The sequence below is a fragment of the Mastigoproctus giganteus genome, chromosome 4, assembly GCF_048544385.1.
Source record: "Mastigoproctus giganteus isolate SK-2022 chromosome 4, ASM4854438v1, whole genome shotgun sequence".
Lineage (NCBI taxonomy): Eukaryota > Metazoa > Arthropoda > Arachnida > Uropygi > Thelyphonidae > Mastigoproctus > Mastigoproctus giganteus.
The window spans coordinates 11,426,004-11,445,500 of NC_143578.1; the positions used below are offsets into that span (position 1 = coordinate 11,426,004).

The following is a 19,497-nucleotide window of genomic DNA, read 5'->3' on the forward strand; positions in this document are numbered from 1 at the left end:
AGAATTTTTGACCCAGTCCACCTCTGTTTATCGATATTGCTTTTCTTTTTCTCTCTGAATCTGCAGTGTCTTCACCAGGATGCTTCCTTTTCACACCTTTTAAGTATTTTACTCATTTTTAGGGAATTAAGCACAATTACAAAATGAGGAGGCACGCTTGATACACATAAACAAAGCTGTGCGCGTGTAGCAACTGAATAAACAACACTGTAAAGGCACAGATACACTATTAACACCTCACATTTTACTAAAGCACATTTCTAGGGTTTACTACCATAAAAAAATTAAAACAATTTCCAGTTGCATTTCTGCTAGTGGAATCTGTTATAAACTGGCAGTAAACTCAATCTAATTGCATTTGCGATTATACCGAAATGTGTTTCCCCCTTCACTGATATAAAAAACATAAATACATTTTCAGAATCTTCTCTTCATTCCTATCGTGTTGCGTTCGGTTGGGGGTGATTCTGCATTCGACTGCCATTTCTTGTAAACACAAAGGCGAATCGTGCACAATCGTATTCGGTTCGTGTTATATAAGATATCGTTCCCCTATTTATAAATCTTGTATGATCGAATTCGTGTAGTGTAAATACATGTCATACAAGGACTGACTGTATTGTCGTTTTTCATGCAATTCTGGTTGTTGAAACTTGAAGAGATTCCAGGATTGTGCAGTATGTGACAGTATACTTATATACATTGTATTATAAACTATAGGTGTAGATACACCATAGATAGCTCTTAAACAAAAACTACAATTGTAGTGTAAAGGCATCGTTTTAATTTGTATCTCATATTGTGATCATCTTTCATGAGTTACCATGTATTTTACTTCCTTGAATAAGTAAAGCTTCACTAATGGAGAAGACTTGTTACTTATTCTCGATGGGCACCACCACTCATATGGTGCCATTTCGAGGCTAGTTGGCCTTTCATCAGTGGGTGGGCAGGTACCTTGGTATTGCAATCATGACAACCAGTTGTGAAGTTAATCCCACAATATGAGAGATGCCAGAAAGTGTATTTAATAATACTATAATAAATATAAATGCAACAAGGCATAATACTATGAGCTTAAAATTATACTATTAACTTAATATATATATGTATTAACATATATGTATATATTTCTATCTTGCGTTTGTATTATTTCTTATCTTTTATTATTGTGCTTTTCGCTTTTTCAATTTGTAGCTGTACTACCTCCTCACCTTTCCATTTTGTCTTCCCCCATTTTCGTTTTTCTCTTCTCTTCTCAATAACTTTTATCTATACATAATATAGGGGTCTCTGAAAAGTCTGGAATCAATGGGATTTACACTATGTATCTTTACAAAGCTGAAATTTACACCATGTGTTCAACGTCCACCCTGACTCTCCATGCATTTTCTCAGCTGGTATACCATGTTTGTTTGGATTCTTCTCAGCATATTGGGATCAACCATCAGGATCATCCTTGGTCAGATGATGCAGGATTTGAAGTTTGTATGAATTAAACTTTTCTTTTTTCAGAATGTCATGCACCATGCTCTTGGGCACTCTGATTTCAGCATTGGTCCGTCTGATGGATTTCTGTGGGCTGGCATGAAACTTAGCAATCACCGGTGCAATACCACCACTTTGCCTATTGGAGGCTTGAAGTGGTGAAACCCATGTTTAGTCTCTAGAACAAAGTTTCTGGCATTCAGTTAACCATTCTTTAATACTTTTGTGAATCATGTTGATTATCTTGTTATTAGAATAATGTGCCATATTCTGAGAACTGCGGCATAGTTCGTGAACAAATTAATACTACATTGTGAAAGAGATGATTAGGTTCCTGCTGCAGTTAGAAATATTTTTTGCAGAAGTTGGGGGGGGGGGTATATATATACATTTAAAAATATTTATATTTTAATTAGATGGTTATCACAGAAAGAAATGAAGACAGTTACTTATCAGCTGGAGAAATCCCTCTTCCCAGGTTATATTTCTTCATGTCTTTAGTATTCTTTATAACTGGCTGGGCATGGATCTTTGTCTTAAAAAGAAAACGGTAAGTTGTTTGTGTTAGAAGGATATTAAAAAAAGTTGTATTAGAACGATATTAAAAGGTGGAGGTGTGCTGAATGTGTTAATAAGAATTTTAATTTTTACTGTCCTATTAATTTTGTACATGTTTTGTAAGTCAGCTAGGATCTTGGTTAAAAAAAGAATAATGTAGCTTGAATTGACCGAGAAAAATAGTGGTTTACCTCCTGTTTTACTTATTGATTGTATGTTCAGAGCATTGTGTATTATGAAACTTTATTTTCAAATTTCCACTTACTTTTATTTATGATAGTTTGCATATTAAATATTCAAGTCGGTGTGGCAGCACCTAATCGAATATTTCCTAGATAATTTGTACACGAACAGACACTATTAGAAATATCCTTCAGACCTATGTATACATGCATATTCCATAGAGCCCATTCTTAAAAAACATATGTGCATTCTTACAAATTTGCAAATTTGTTTTTAAAAATTTGCTGAAATTGTGCACTAAATTTCATTGTTTTTTAGTTAATAAATTGACTATCAGTCTGCTATGTAAAAGATACAGCAGACTTGAGTGCACGTGACAAAGTGTTAGACATACAGTCACATTAAACTGTAATTTCTTTGTATGTTTTTTTTTTTTTTTTTTTATGTGAACCCCAAACACGAGAGGTATTAGAACCTATAGTACTTAGTACCGTGCTTGGGTGGCACAAAGCCAAATTTATTTTTAACAGACAACGTAAGATGCTAAAGAAATATGTAGTATTTAAGAATGCATGTACTCCATTTTCCATCTATTTAAAATATATAAAAGTAATACATTTATTTTGTGTTTATACTGCATATAGATGTGATTTTTTAGCTTCAAGTGACAGAAAATGTGATGGAATAAGAGATTTGCTAAGAAAAAATGCAAAGGAACAATTTACACTTATAAAAACAATCTTGTTCTAAGCTAGAATAGAAAACTTGCTTCTTCCAAGGCTTGCTTCTTGTCCAAATGGTAGTGAAGTAATCTGGTCTCTTGCTAAACCTATTGGCCACAAATTCCATCCATCCTTCCATCCATTCTCCCATGTCTGTTGAAACTCGATGGTTCTATTACATCCTAAACATAAAGCCAACTTACTAGCATCCTATTTTTCTTTTAACTCTTGTATTGACAATCTTGGTAAATTACCTCCTACCATACCCATTACAGTCCACTCACTGCCTCCTGTATTCTTCCATGAGTTTCTTAAAAGAGATGTGAAGTTAATTTTTGGGATTAGTTTAAATTTATATTCATATTAATCGAATTTCTTTAAGTTCTGAATGGGGAAACAATACCCAAATTTTTGGGAATATTTGGGAATAAATCTTTCCATCCAGTTATCACTATTGCACTTATCTCTATTCTATTCTAAGTAATGAAGAAATCCACCCGCCAAGCTACAACTGTCTCGAGCCGACCGGGCTAGCCGGGTGGGTAAAGTGCTTGTCTGGCAACCCAAAGGTCGCTGGTTCAAATCCCGCCTCGGGCTTGGATCAAAGCACTGCAAAAACCTTGGGAGGTGCCACAGAAGTCGATGCGCCAACAACTACCAAAAAAAAAAAAACTTGTCTCGATCAATAAGCACCAGTATGGATCCACTGGTGTTATACTGGCATATGTTACTCATCTTTGGACTGATTGAAAAAGTTTGAAACTCAAGCAGTTGCTCTTGACATTTCTAAGACTTTTGGTGAGCTGTTTGGCATAAAGATCTTCTAAACAAGCTTTCATCTTATGATTTGCCAACTGTTTTTTTGTAAATGAGTATTTAGTTTTCTCTCTGACTGCTGGTGATGGTAGATGGATTGCTCTCTGTCATCTAACTTTCTGCTAATTCTAATTCAAGGGTTCAGTTCTTTTCCTCTTGTATAGTAATGATCTTCCATTCACTGGAAATTCTATCCATAGTTTTGCTGATGATAGCACACTGCATTCCACTTTTCAGTTTGAGAAATGTTGCTCTATGTGAACAGCCTCAACTTCACAAATATCCACCATGAATTCCTTAAATGCCAATCTCTGGGTAATCCTGGGGTGGGGGGAGACAAAGAAAACTTAGTTAATTTCAACCCTTCTAAAACTCAGCCCTTTCATGTTTTCTGCAAAAAAGAGTACTGTGCCTTATGCTCATCTTTAATGACATTTAGATTTATAGAAAAGATCACATTTCTGTTAGGTATTCTAATCTTTCTTGGTAATAAGCACAATTACAATATTGCTTCCTTTGTATCAAAAAGAAAAAAAAAAAAAAAACTGTTTTTTTTTTAAAAAACTCAGTGTTACTTTTCTTGTAAGCAGCTACTCACTCTGTACAAATCTCAAATCCACCCTACCATGGAATATTGTTCCCACTTCTAGGTTGGTGCTCTGAAAACCTCTCAAGTCTCTAGTTTGCATTTAGAAGAGGGCAGTCAAGTTAATTAATGACCCTACTCTCTGTCCCATATATGTTCAGTTTCTGCTTCATGCCTTAACTAATAAATACTCCAATGGGCATTGTTCTTCTTAATTGTTATCAGTAATTATCCCACTCTCTTCCAAACCAGTCCAATATTGCAACAACCAGTCAACGTCTATCCATTGTCTAACTCTAGAGTCACAGAATGAACATTTTCTTTTCCTCATTTATCCGTTCTATTTATGTGTTCTGGAACAACATACCTTACTTGTATTCTCAACTTAGTCTATAGAAATTAGTCTGAGGGCAATAAGTGTTTTCTGAATCTTTAGCCCATATACTATAATTCTATGTATTATAGGTTCTAATATCTTTCATGTGTGGGGTTTCATTTAAAAAGAAAAAAATGATATGCTGAGTATGTATGTGCATTGTTCAAAAATATTTTTCTCAATAATAAAAAAATATGAATGCAAAAGAACAAACAGCAAGCATTGCTAGTGAAAGAAGAGGTTGTGATGGTGTTGAAAAATGTGCATTTTTGATTCCTATGGATGGCAGTAATCAAAGTGATGCCAAACTGTATACCACTGGTTTTCAACCGGGGTGCTACAGCACACTAGGGTGCCACACCAACATTCCAGGAGTGCCATGTAATTTGGATTTAAGTTACTTAAACTTTTTTTTTTTGAAATTTATATATTTATTTCATTATAAAAAGGTGTATGGCATCCATTGTACTGTATCTTTTTAACTTTGTAGTGATCTATAATTGATCTTTATTATATAAAGAATAAAACTTCTATATAAAGAATAAAATTATTATATAACTATGTATAATTTGTATTATGAATTGTAATTTTGTTTATAATTATATTATTATAATAACTTATATAGTATATATATATACACACATACAGAATCGGATTATTAAAAGATCAAAAACCACTGTGTTAGGTTTTGGCCCAGGGGCTCCATGAAAAAATTACTGGGACACACTAAGGGTGCCGTGAACCGAGAAAGTTTGGGAACCTCTGCTGTATACTATTGTGATGACCTTTCAATATTATTGTTAGAAGGGGACATTACAGGGTGCATATCGAGCACCTACTAACCAACCTGAAAGCATGTGAGGTTCCTTATTGAAAACTATCTATGGTACTTAATACTGATAAATGCCCCTGTCGTGGTAGGACTAAAACCTGGAATAGAAAGGATATTAAAAGAAAAAATTGAGCACTTGGTGGTAGTAGGCTGTGCTGTGTACCTTCCTCTGAAAGCGGATGAATATCTGGTATTCATTTACTACAATCTAGAAAGAAGTGCAAAAACAGGAAAGTCGTATCGAAACAGTTTCAATTAAAGCATACCACTGAAGTGAAAAAAGATTTATGAAGTTGATTGCTCAACTCGACTGCTGAAACAGTCAGCTGCACGCAGATCTATTTAAAGATAAAGTTAGGTGGGGAAAGTAAAGCCATATGAGCACCTTTTGTTTACCAAATTGAAAAATGAAACAAGTGGTCACCAATGCATGGTGCCAACTCATGCAGAAATTGATTTCATGATCAAAAAGAAATAAAAAAAAAAAAAATAAGACAAATTAATTACCTTCTCAGAGAAAAGCACCGAATCACAAACTTCTGGTGTAGGCAATTCTGAACAGTCCAAGTTAGCTGATAATGCTAAGCAGATTATCTTTGCTTGTGTTGAAAGTCTGCTTGTGTTTCTTCTGGCTTGAAGAAAGCTTTTTTCTCCTTCCTTTTAAATGTTATGCAACCATTTTTAAAATGCAACCATCTCTGGCTAATTTTAAAATCCTAACATCTATTCTGCAACCTTCCTTTTTTCAATTTAAATATGTCTCCTTGTGTATGTCATCTGGAAAAGAGTAAAGATTTCATCAGCATTTAGCTTACGTAACCTTAAACACCTCACTTACTTCACCATGCAGATATTTAGTTCCCCCAACACTGCAGTTAACACTCAGTCTTGTGCATATCCTTTTGTGCTTCTAACTTTTCTTATTGATGTTTTTTGAATCCTTTTTAACAGATCTACATTCTCCCTAAAATGCTGTTTCCAGACCTCTGTGCACTATTCCAGATTTGGCTTAACAATTGCCTTTTCCAATGGGATAATTGTATTCCTGCTGGCAAAATTCCTATATTGACAAAATACCATGAGTTTTACTAGTAGTTTGTCTGCAGTGCTTGTAGACCTTCAAACTATACAATTATCCTTAAGCTTTTTTTTTTTTATCAGAGTTTGCTGCTACCCAAATACAGTTATCCAATAAAAAATTTTCCCTTTGATTTCTTTATTAAACATTGAAAAACTATTATAAATAAGGTTCAAAATGATCCCCGCATGTCTATAATTTTGGTAGTTTGGATATTAATCCCTTTGCATCAGAGTAATTTTGATTTTTTTTATATATATATATATTACTATGAATTCTTTGGAAAATGATCATTTTCCTTCTCTCTGGAGTAACTTTCGGTGCTTTCCAAGGTAATATTTGGCTTCATTTTTTAAAATAAAAAGTTCAAGAAGTGCTTATTGGATGGGTTGTAAATGGTAAGAGGCATGTAATGCAAGAAAGCAAGCGTATGAGCTTATGTAGCATCAACCAAAAAAAAAAAAAAAAAAAAAATTCACACAACCATTCTCTCTAAATCTTTGTCCAGTTGCTCCTTGAATTTATTTAAGCTATCAACTTCCACAATGACAGATGGAAGTTTTTTCCAGCAATTAACCACTCACTGGCTAAAGGCAAATTTCCGCACATCTATTCTACAACTGCCTTTCCTCAATTTGAATTTATGTCCCCTTAGGTTCGTAATCTGAGCAAGTGGAAGAATCCCATCAGAATTCAGCATGCTTGACCCATTCAAAGCCTTATACACCTCAATTAGATCACCTTGCAGATGCCTAGTCTCCAGCTACTGCAATTTGCAGAACTTAAGCCTCTCTTGGTAAGAGGATCCCTTCATTCCCCTCACCAATCTTGTTGCCCTTTTCTGTACCCGCTCAAGCAAATCTACATCCTTCCTAAAATGAGGCTTCCAGACCTGTATGCAGTACTCAAGGCACAGCCTGACCATTGCCTTATACAAAGGGGTAATCACCTCCTTTTCCCTGCTAGCAAAATTCCTATATATCATTGACAAAACCCCATGATCTGCTCTTGCAGCCTTTCTGCATTGCTCAGAAAACTTCATATCTGACTGCACAATTACTCCCAGGTCTTTTTCACTTTCTACCACCCTAAGGGTAGTACCACACAGTTGGTATGTTTCTCTGTGGTTACTTCTACCCATATGCAGTACTTTGCATTTGTTAATGTTAAACTCCATTTACCTAAATTTTCTAGATCCTGTTGCAGTAGCACACGACCATTACTGTCATTAACAACCCTGCCAAATGTGCTACATAATTAGCTAGCAAATTCTTGTGTATACTTTCATGTGATTGCATGTGGGCTAAATATTCAGCCAGCAGTACATAACAATATCATGAAAAAGTTTTTTATAAGTATTTTTAGCTGTTGTCAATAAAATACAAAAATGTCAACATTACTACTGTTTGAAATTCTAATGATGATTTTTTTTGAGATGGATTAAATTAAACATACTGAACATTGATATTATTATGAAAGCTTTAAATTCTTCATGTCAGTTGCCATTTGTTGTGATGAGATTGCAGTTTGGGAGTTGCTAGATCAGTAACGGGTGCTGATTCATTGACAATTGAGACATGCAATAAAATAAAGATATCCAAACTCGACAAATGTGTGTTATAATTGTGCAAAAAAATATATAGCTCGGCTCAGATTCAAACAATATTTTTTTCTTGATAGATACAGAATTCAGCATGCATTCGATCAGTTCAGATTTAAATGAATTTGGAAATCAGAACACTAGAAAAATACCCTATAAATAATTATTAAAATTGATTACTTTAATTGTGTTCTTTTAGGGAAGAAGCCTTTAAAATTCACTACTTAATGGGTGTATTGGTGTTTATCAAGTCATTGTCACTTATCTTCCATGGGGTATGTATAGTTTATTTTGAATTTCTTTTATTATTAGAAGTACTTGCATTTCTGCTTATTTATACATACATACAAGAGTCAGTCCACAGATAGTGCCTCTTGGGTAGAAAATTTTTTTGTAATTGAGTTGATATCATGAAGTTTTATGTATTGCTTGTATAGATATTATGATGTAAACATGCTAAAATAAAAGGTTCTGTCTATTACAGAATTGAAGTTCTGAACAGTGAAACTGTCTGTTTCTGCCAATGTTCAGTAATAGAATTCCTGTTCAAACTAGGAGAAAACTCAGCTGTTTATAGATTAAGGAAAGTGCGGACTAACAAGACACTGTTGATATAAGCAATGTTCATAGATGGCATTCACATTTTAAAGGAGTGATTGACATTTGTGACCGACAAGGAGTGGAAGACCAAAGTCTGTGTGCATTAAAGAAAATGCACATTTTGATTGAAATGATTCAGAAAGGCAAGATGGTAACACACATGTGTGATGACACCAATCACTAGGGTGTTCATGGAGAAGTGTATTAACCATTATAGATGCATTAGATTATAAGAAAATATGCTGTAAATTGGTACTCAAGCAGTTAACAAGAGAAATGAAATTCTCCAGGCAGGAGATCTGCCAAGACCTGTTCAAGGAGTGCAATAATGTTTAAGATTTTTTTGAAAACCTGATAACAATGCATGTGCTTGTACATACATAAATACACTCAAGCCATTCCTAAATTATGCATACAAAATTATAGAAGTATTTCTACATACTATAGCAAGTTAGAAAGTCATATAAATGGATCTCTGGAAATTCTTCCATTCTGAGTTGTCACCCTTTTTATGTGTGAAAAATGATGAACAGAGATTTTTTCATGGGGTGTGCTCTTTAGGTACATGGAAGAGAAAATATGACTATCTCTCTTTTATACTAATTGTCCTTTCACCACATTTTGCATTTGCAGATGTGCAAAGTGTCTCAAACCTCTCAGCACACCTTCATTTCTTCAAACCAGAGTCTTAAGCTGTTCCCATAACAAGAAATCAGAGCGGCCAATGCATAACGTCACCATTCTATTTATCTTGAAATTCTTTTTCTGCATTATAGTCAGATGGTTATGTACCACTACGTTGAACTAGATGGAGTACCATGCTGGAAACATATCCCAGCATATACTCAAAGGAACATCTAGTAATTCATCTGGAGGTCAATCAAAATATTTTAGATTTTTTAAAAGGTTTCTGCTGCTTTCTTTTCAAATATATGAAAAAGGCTATAACTGAGAAAGGAAACCTTTCTGGATATGTGTTCATATGAACTTTTTTAACTTTTGTTATATAGATTTGCCCCTGTAATTTTGTTGCTCTAGCTTAGAAGCACACCCCGTATATGAACATTGTTTTAGTCTATATACTATTTTGTATTATAAATTGAATTGTTTTGTACAATATAATGTGCACCATCTTAATGAAGTGTAGCAATATTAGAGCATTGTATTTGAAAATGTATTTCTTTAATCTGTTAATTTTCACTTACATTGAATAAATGAGGACAAAAATAATTAAAGAATTTTGAATAGAAATAAACAACTTCTTCCCTTGAATTACTCTAAGAGATTGGAGTACTGAAATTGCTAGGTAACAATAAGTAAAGGGGGGGGGGGTGAGTGTATGATTGAAGAAGTGTAAAATTGGTACTCTGGTATTTTGGGAGCTTAATTTCCCTTCTGTGCTAGTGATGTTCCTGGAAACTGTAGGTATGTTTGTTAGGAAAATGTTACATATTGCTAAATAGAGGCAAAAACAAGAATTTAGGACAAATGCTCCTACCATTAATTTACTGTAATGGCTTAGAAAAACTTAAGAAGGAAAGAGTTTACAGTTTATATTTAGGTGTTAGTGTAGTGGCCCATCGAACCCTTAGAAATTGGTTATGGAGAGATGTGCATCATCTACTATAAAATATTGATGGATGCAACAAGCATTGTCTGTTCATTGTTATTTTTGCCTTCAATTAGCAAAATGCTAGACATGACTCTATGAACCCATGCAAGTGGAAATAAACAGTATTAAAGAAATTTAATAATATACATATATTATAGGAATAAATGCACTCACACTCTGCATGAGAAAAATCATTAGACAAAGAGAATTATAAAAATATTTTATTAAAAATTAGAGCTACAGGGCTCAATAACTTCCACGATTTTAGTATATTAAAAAGTAAGAGATTACCTCAATCTTTTTGTGGAATGCTTCCAGTCAATTCTTTCTCATATGTGATGAATAAATTAAGATGAAAAAATTGGAAAAAAATGAATTAATGAATTCCTACACTCATAGAGATACGACCAAATCCGATGCGCAACGGAGCCGAAAGCCCCAACCCGATCCCAAAACACATCAAACCACCACAGCAAGACCATGAGTGCGAGAAGACATTGTGTCATAATAAATAGTTAAAACTGGTTCCAATAATAAATAATTAAAATCACAATTAAAAGATTAAAAACTATTTAAAATTAAACGGATTAAAAGTTACGATTCAACATGGCGATCAGCCGAAAAGCGTGGTCTGCTTAAGGAAGGGAAACGGCTGTGCATTTCGTTTAATTTGAGTATTCATCCAAATCGTAACTTTTAATCTGTTTAATTTTAAATAGTTTTTAATCTTTTTAATAGTGTTTTTAACCAGTGATTTTAATTATTATCGGAACCAGTTTTAACTATTTATTATGACACAATGTCTTCTCACACTCATGGTCTTGCTGTGGTGGTTTGATGTGTTTCGGGATTGGGTTGGGGCTCTCTGCTTTTGGTTCCATTGCGCATCGGATTTGGTCATATCTCTATGAGTGTAGGAATTCATTAATTCGTTTTTTGACAATTTTTTTAATCTTATTTTATTCGTCACATATGAGAGAGAATTGACTGGAAGCATTCCACGAAAAAGATTGAGGTAATCTCTTACTTTTTAAAAATATTATATATATATATATATATATATATATAAGCTAGTAGCTAGCTGTTATTCTGCCAAGAAGCTGCTAAATTGTTTTAAGTGTAACCAATTTTTTAACTTAGCTGGCAGTTTAATTAGTTTTTTAGCCTAGATACATAACTGAGAATGTAATCAGAGACAGATAGTTACAATAATGCTCGTTAAATGCATTCTATCAGTAATTGGCATTTTTATATGTGTATATAAAATAATATTTTTATTTTATTGTTCTCTTTGTCTAATGAACAATGTGCTTATGCACATTGTTTTGGCTCTTGATTTGCATACCAGGTTCCTCATATACTAAGTTTACTCCATTTTTAGCTTAATACATTTATCCCTATGTTGTAGGCACATCTGCCTACAACATTCAGTTGTTAGTTTGATGGCATTAGTTTTGTTTGATACATTATTTTAATTACCTTCCATTTGTGGCTGTTATAACCATTTGTGCTTTGTTTTAGATTCTATCATTAAATAGCATACTCACACATGTGTGATCATGTGTGCACGCACACAAATGCATACACGACCATATATACACAGTCACATAAAGCATTTTTAATTCAAAAATATAATTGTGAAAAATGTCCATTTAGGACAATGGTTTCTTGTGCTACAACCAGTGGAGTAAGTTCATATTAGGTGAAACAACTCCATATAATAACTGTCATCATCATCATAAACAAGATTCCTGTTGGAGTGCATCATCTCTGTGTGAAGTGCTCCATGGAAATTATACACACTGAAACTGTGTTAGTATGAAATGCTTCTGTAGCAAGATCCATCACTTTCTGCCACTATTCTGGAGTTAATTGATGTCAAAATGGTGCCACTCTTAAATGCCTTTTGAATTGGTACTATTGGTCATTAGTGAAGCTGCCTTACTATCAAACTCAAGTAGGTGGCTGTATGTGGTTGAATACTGATGAATGTTCCTGTCACCTCCAGATCCTTCCTTTTGCTCTGACTGCACACATGAAGTGGCATAAATTCAAATTGAGGAAGGTTGGTTGTTGGATAGATGTGAAAATTTTCCTTCAGCCAGCAGCACTTGTTCATTGGAACAAACTTCCATCGAGTGGGTAGTTTATATTGGGCAGTCCTATGAATGCCTGAGAACACTTCAGCCATCCCCTCCCCAGACACAGGGAGAATTAGAGGCTAGTGACAGAAAACACCACTGCATCTCAGAACAGCAGGCAATGGTCACTTATAATCTTAACATCCTTCCATTTATTCGGAACAAAACTCAGGAAGTTTATAGATACAAGCAAGCCTCTCCTCAAACTTCGTTGGAAAACACGCCATCCCCCATCTCCAGCTGACACTGATTTACTATTTTAAAGGAAGTCTTGCTAAACTTTCTTCCAACCACCACAAAGAGGAGAGTAATGGATTCACCAATGCCATAAACATGCCTTGGGAACGAAATGGAATGTTTGCATGAAAAGAGGATAGTTTTCTGCTTGTTTATTTTTAGCATCATTCTTTTTGTTTTTGACTTAAGAGACATCTAATTTGTGCCGGCAAGCCCAATTCATAATCACACATAGTACTAAGTTTGCCCATGGTGTGCCTCCTAGAATTCCCTGTGACGACCACCGCATTTGTGTCACTTAGCACAGTGGTCCCTCCCATCCCACAACCAGCCACAGACCTTCCACTAACAACTTAACTCAGTCAGAATAGTGGACTCTAACAGTTGTAGTCAGCTGCTGCTAACAACACTGGATTTCATTCCTCCCCACCATCAATTAGACTCCCCCCTTACTATAGGGCCAATGAACGGAGAGATCAGATGACAGTCTTTATCTTAGAGGACTGTACGGATCACTTCGGTAGTACCCCCTCCCTCATGTAGGTTAGTCAAGTTGTGTTTTGTAAGCCTGCAACTAGGAATTCAGCTAAGCTTTTGTACTTTATAAAATGTATATATCATCAGAGCTCATAGTTTTTCACTTCATGACCAAGTTTTTGAAATATTATTTCATATGTTTCTAAATGTTTATTATATATTCCCCTCTCCTTTCTTTTTACTGTAGGACAGAAGAAGACAGAGTAGCATTCAAAATGCCAGATATCCTCTCCCACTTAACTTCCTTTTTATTTTAATCATTAACTTACTCATTCTAATTTTGCCATACACAGTAGTATATATACTCACTTATTATTATAAGAAATGTATGGCCCATTCTTAACTAGTATACTTATTTATCTGTTGCAATAAAACTTATGGTGAAGTAGGCCATGATGAATGCATAGAGTATAAACAGAAATGTATTTATTATGTAATTTGTCCAGAGAATTTACATGTGAATTCTCTGGACAAATTTCACAGTAGACCTGATAGTAGCTAGTGAAGTTAATTTTAATTTGCTGTTTCCAGTGCAGAAGGCATATTTCTTGAAAAAAATGAGAAGGTTGCATACATTGGGATTAATGAAATTGCATATTAATTACAATATTTAGTTTTGTGTTTGGAAGTATAAATTATTAATGCTTAATAACTGGCCCATACGAATAATCAGTTACTTGACCAAAGTCCTATTTTTTTTTTTTTTTTTTTTTGTAGATAAACTTTTATGTTATTGCTAAAGATGGATCTCCAATGGAAGCATGGGCTGTTCTGTATTATGTTACTCATCTGTAAGTGAAATACTTCTGTAAGTTTAATTAGATAATATTAAAAGGCTGTTTATCAAAGAGAATGAGATAACAAAACTATGGTGTGCTTCAAAAATTTTATTTTTTGGATATAGTGGCTTGCCATTAAGTGTTCTGTATAACTGCAAATATTCATTCTCTGCCACTTGTTGCAAGGAGTCTTCAAGTAACAGCAAGGTTTGATTTACATTTCAGTTCATTCACCACATTTATCTTTATTGTGCAAAACTAATTTACTAAACTCCTACAAGGGAAAAAAAAAAAAAAAAATCTGGTATTGCCAGGTCTGGAAGAAAAACCTGTAATAGAATTAAGTTGGGCTGTTTGCTCAAGTTTATTTCATTGTGTCATTCCTTTCAAGGAACTGATTTCTTAGGAGAGTCAGAAAAATCTAGGAAATGTAAATTAATGTTAGAGAATTATGGATATAAACTCAAAAGATTATATAAAGACAACAATAATAGTGTAGTTCAAAAGCAGTCATTCAAATCTTATCCTGGGGGAATGACTTTGCCCATACTGTTATGTTAGAGCAAATTATATACCTAATATATATACCTATACCTAATATTAGGTATTGTATACCTAATATAGTAGTTCTTGGTGACTATTGTCAGGGAAACGGGGAACATGCTTTGTAAAAAGGATAGGTGGAACAGAAACAGGGTATGTCTGCCAGGGGCAAAGGTTGATGACGTTGTAGAGCGGATATCATCTTTTAAGGGCACAAAAGGTGATATAGTTGTACACGTTAGCACTAATGATATTAAGGGTAGGAGACCGGCAGAATTACAAGTACAGGTCACTGTTGAAAAAAACCCGTGAATTAGGGTTGAATTTGAAAGTGTCTGCAATTCTGCCCAGACATGATAGGAGGGAGTATATGATGAGAGTCTTGTCGATCAATTCGGCCCTGGAAAGGTTGTGCAAGGCTCAAGGGATAGAATTTTTTTCAGCCTGGTCTGTACTTGTTAAAAGGAGAGACTGCTTCTAGAGGGATGGGATACACTTAAATAGAAAGGGTGCAAAATATTTGCTGATGCTATCGAGGCAGTGTTAGGTGGGTCGGAAAACTGCTAGCTTGGGGGGGGGGATACAAGGACTAATAGATTAACAGTAGCCACTGGCAGAGGTGAAAGTGATTCTTGCACTGCTTCTATTGGAATGAGCAGCAGCCTGAAAAACAAGATGCAGGATATTTCAGAGACTGCTGGGAGTCATTGTGGTACAAGTAAACACATGGGTTGTGTTAGGGTAGCTAAGAATAGAAACAAGTGCATGTATACTTGCATGTACACCAATGCTAGGAGTTTGGTAAATAAATTTGATGAATTTGAGTTATTGCTCAAAGCATCAAAGGCAGATATTGTTGGGATATCAGAGACATGGTGTCACACAGATATAAGGAATGCAGAACTGGAATTTGGGGAGTACAACGTCTACAGAAAGGATAGACAGGATAGGAAGGGAGGAGGGGTTATGCTATTAGTTAAGAAACACATAAAATCCAAGGAAGTGAAGCCAGTTGACATTGCTGGACAGTGCAGTGTCGAGTCAGTTTGGTGTGACCTAAGCACTGGGAGATCAAAATTGAGAGTATTAGTGTGCTATAGGCCTAATGACTCTGATGAGTATAATAAGAAACTGTACAAGGAAATAGAGTGGGCCAGTAAATCAGAGAGTCTTATAATGGGGGATTTTAATTTCCCAGATATTGACTGGAATTTGTGGGTTGGTCACTCACACACTAGCAAGGATTTTGTGGATTTATTGGATGATTGTTTTCTACATCAGCATGTTCGGGAATCAACTAGAGGGAGGAATACTCTTGATTTGATTATCAGCAGTGATTCTTCGTGCATTAAGAATCTGCAGATAAATGAACCACTAGGGTGGCAGTGATCACAGTGTGCTGAAGTGGGATTTACGCAAAGAGGTAACTACCATTAGAGGTAAAGGGAAGGGTTATTGCTTTCGTAAAGGTGACTACGAAGGTCTGAGACAGTATTTAATTCTATACAGTGGGACCAACTGATAATGTTACCAACAGCAAATTCAAAATGGGAAGTATTCAAAGAACTTATCTTGGAAGCTACTAGGCTTTACATACCAACTAAGAAATATTGTTCAAGGTTTAGGCCTAAATGGATGTCAGATGAACTAATGAGACATATGGCAGAGAAGAAAAATGCATGGGATACATATAAATTGACACGTGACACAGAAGCCTATGATAGATACAAGTTGATCTGTAACCAAGTTACAAAGGAGGTTAGGCAGGCGAAGGCAGATTACGAGAAATCTTTGGCAAGGGATGCAAAGAAAAACAGCAAAGAGTTCTTTACTTATGTAAACTCTAGAAGGAAGGGGTATGGAATCAGATTGGTCCACTTGATATTGATGGTTCAACTGTTGATGATCCTGCTCAGGTAGCTAACAAACTAAATGAATATTTTGCATCGACATTCACACATGAGGAGTTATTCAGCGAGGGGAATGCCAGGGGTGTATTCAATTCTGGCAGTAAGTTAGATGATCTTGTAATAACTGAGAGTAAAGTGGAGGAGAAATTGTTGAAGATAAACACAAGAAAGGCACCTGGGTGGATGGGATCTATCCACTTATATTAAAGGAGGCAGCAAAGGAAGTACGCAAACCCTTACCCATAATTATGAGAGCTTCCTTGGACAGGGCAGGTACCCATAGACTGGAGATGTGCAAATGTGACCCCAATTCACAAAGGTGGATCAAAGGCTGACACAAGTAATCATAGACCTGTTAGTTTAACTTCTGTTCCCGGAAAATTAATGGAGGCACTTGTTAAAGAAGCACTGCAGGATCATCTAGACAAGACTTCAGTTATAGCTCGGACACAGCCTGGTTTTGTTAAGGGGAAGTCTTGCCTGACCAATTTGATTGGATACTATGATGCAGTCACAAAAGAACTGGATGCAGGGAATAACTTTGATATTATATACTTGGATCTTAGAAAGGCTTTTGATACTGTTGCACATTGAAGACTGTTGCGCAAATTGGAGCAGTGTGGCATTGGAGGCAAATTGCTGCTATGGATAAAGGGGTGGTTGAGGGAGAGAAGACAGAGAGTGGTAATCAACGGACACTGCTCATCGTGGACTAATGTTATTAGTGAAGTCCTTCAGGGTTCAGTGTCGGGTCCATTATTGTTTTCTGTATTTATAAATAATATTGATGATGGTATATCAAGCTTAATGTCCAAGTTTGCAGATGATACAAAGGTTGGCAGGGTTGTTAAGGACACTACTGACGCTATGCTGCTGCAACAGGATCTGGAAAGGTTGAGCAGATGCGCTGAGAGGTGGCAAATGAAGTTTAACATTGACAAATGTAAAGTACTACATATGGGAAACAGCAACCCCAGAGCAATGTATCAACTGTGTGGTACTACACTGACAGTGGTAGAGAATGAAAAGGACCTGGGGGTAATTGTGCAGGCAGATTTATGAATTTCTCTGAGCAGTGCAGATGGGCTGCAAGAGTAGCTCATGGTGTCTTGTCAATGATATACAGGAATTTCTCTAGCAGGGATAAGGAGGTGATTATTCCCTTGTATAAGGCAATGGTCAGGCCACAACTTGAGTACTGTATACAGGTCTGGAGGCCTCATTTCAAGAAGGATGTAGAGCTGCTGGAACGAGTACAGAGAAGGGAAACAAGATTAGTGAATGGAACAAAGGGTTGCTCTTACGAAGAAAGGCTTAAGTTTTGCAAATTACAGTGTCTGGAGACTAGGCGCCGACGAGGTGATCTGAAAGAGGTGTATAAAGCCTTGAATGGTTTGAGCATGCTCAGTGCTGATGGGATTCTTCCTCTTGCTCAAAATAATCACCTGAGAGGTCATAAATTCAAATTGAGGAAAGACATGTAGAATAGATGTGTGGAAATTTGCCTTTAGCCAGCGGGTAGTTGTTTGGTGGAACAGACTTCCATCCCTTATTGTGGAAGTTGATAGCCTAAATAAATTTGAGGCCCAGCTGGACAGATATTTCTAATGAACGGAGGGGTGAAGTGGAAGTTTTTTTTTTTTTTTTTTTTTTTTTGGCTGAAGCTGCATAAGCTTGCTTTCTTGCATCATATGCCTATACTGTACTAATATTGTATTTCATTAACTTTTTCTGAAGTATGATTAATGCGTTTCATATGTTTCTAAAAGTGCATACATTTAATATTTAATAAATTTTTAGCATGTGCAATAGAGTGCCAATAATCCAAACTAATTGTGACCGGGGGTAGTGCAGACTTCAGATTTGTTTGGATTTTCGAACTTCAAAAATACTGTTTTAGAGACTAAAATAAAAAGTTTCAGTAAGTTTAGAAATAAAAACAAGTTGTACTTATGCATTTTTATTCATAGGTAACAAAATAAATGAAGCTTTCAGCCACAATAACACATATGTATAAGCCTTTAAGGAAAATAATTCTTACTTTTTGCTGCACCATTTTTGAACTTCATTTCTGTATTGCCAGATCCATCACTCTTTTCAGCAAGAGTAGTTTAGTTGGACAGCATTCAGTTTGTTGATTCATCATTGAGTCTGTTTGTCGATTTTCACATATCATTTAATTTTGTTAATTGGTAAGGTAATGAAAGTGTAAATTAGTGCTTTATATCTTCATTTTTATAGCCTGTGGATAATATTTCTCCGATTTTCGCTTATTAGAATTGCCCTTTAATAGAATCAAAATTCTATTTGCAAATGTGATCACAATAACTGGCACTTACTGTAATAATTTTATGGCACCAGCATAAAAAAAAAAAAAAAAAAAAAATGATGGCTTGTTTGGATTATTGACGTTTTGAATTATTATGTTTGGATTTTCGATGCTGTACTATATATAGTATTTAATTAGTGTTATTTAATATATAAATACATTTTTAAAGTTATTTCAAAATACGCTAAACTCTTCCAGAAAGTGCTGCCATATGTTATCCTTATTTCTGAATGATTGTAAACATAGTTTCTAATTGATTTCAGCACAAAAATGGATTTTAAAATTGGAGGAGGATATCAAACTTTTCTGGAATTCAGATCCAAAAGTTGATGAACTGAATCTAGTGATACATAAATTGATGGTGGAAGATAGTATTTTATCAAAAAATGAAGTAATGAGCTTGTGAATTTTTATGATTATTTTTTAAAAATTCATTTTGCATTTTTTTTTTGAATAATTTTAAAAATGTGATTTGAATTTTGAAATAATTTCATTTTAATGTTAGTCAACTAAGTCAAAATAAGACAAATTAATATTTTAAAGTATTATTATTAGTAGTGACAAATGGTG

The 19,497-nt window shown here is 34.9% G+C and overlaps 1 protein-coding gene across 2 annotated transcripts in view; it reads left to right on the forward strand.

Moving 5' to 3' along the window:
• The window catches only part of LOC150086404 (protein GPR107), a 118,518-nt gene that overhangs the window by 76,932 nt on the left and 22,089 nt on the right, over window positions 1-19,497 (forward strand). For both annotated transcript variants that reach the window (XM_090371361.1, XM_090371360.1), the window contains exons 8-10: window positions 1,905-2,038; window positions 8,439-8,514; window positions 14,084-14,157. In XM_090371361.1, coding sequence (XP_090227487.1) covers window positions 1,905-2,038; window positions 8,439-8,514; window positions 14,084-14,157 — 284 coding nt within the window. The remainder of the gene's footprint in view (window positions 1-1,904; window positions 2,039-8,438; window positions 8,515-14,083; window positions 14,158-19,497) is intronic.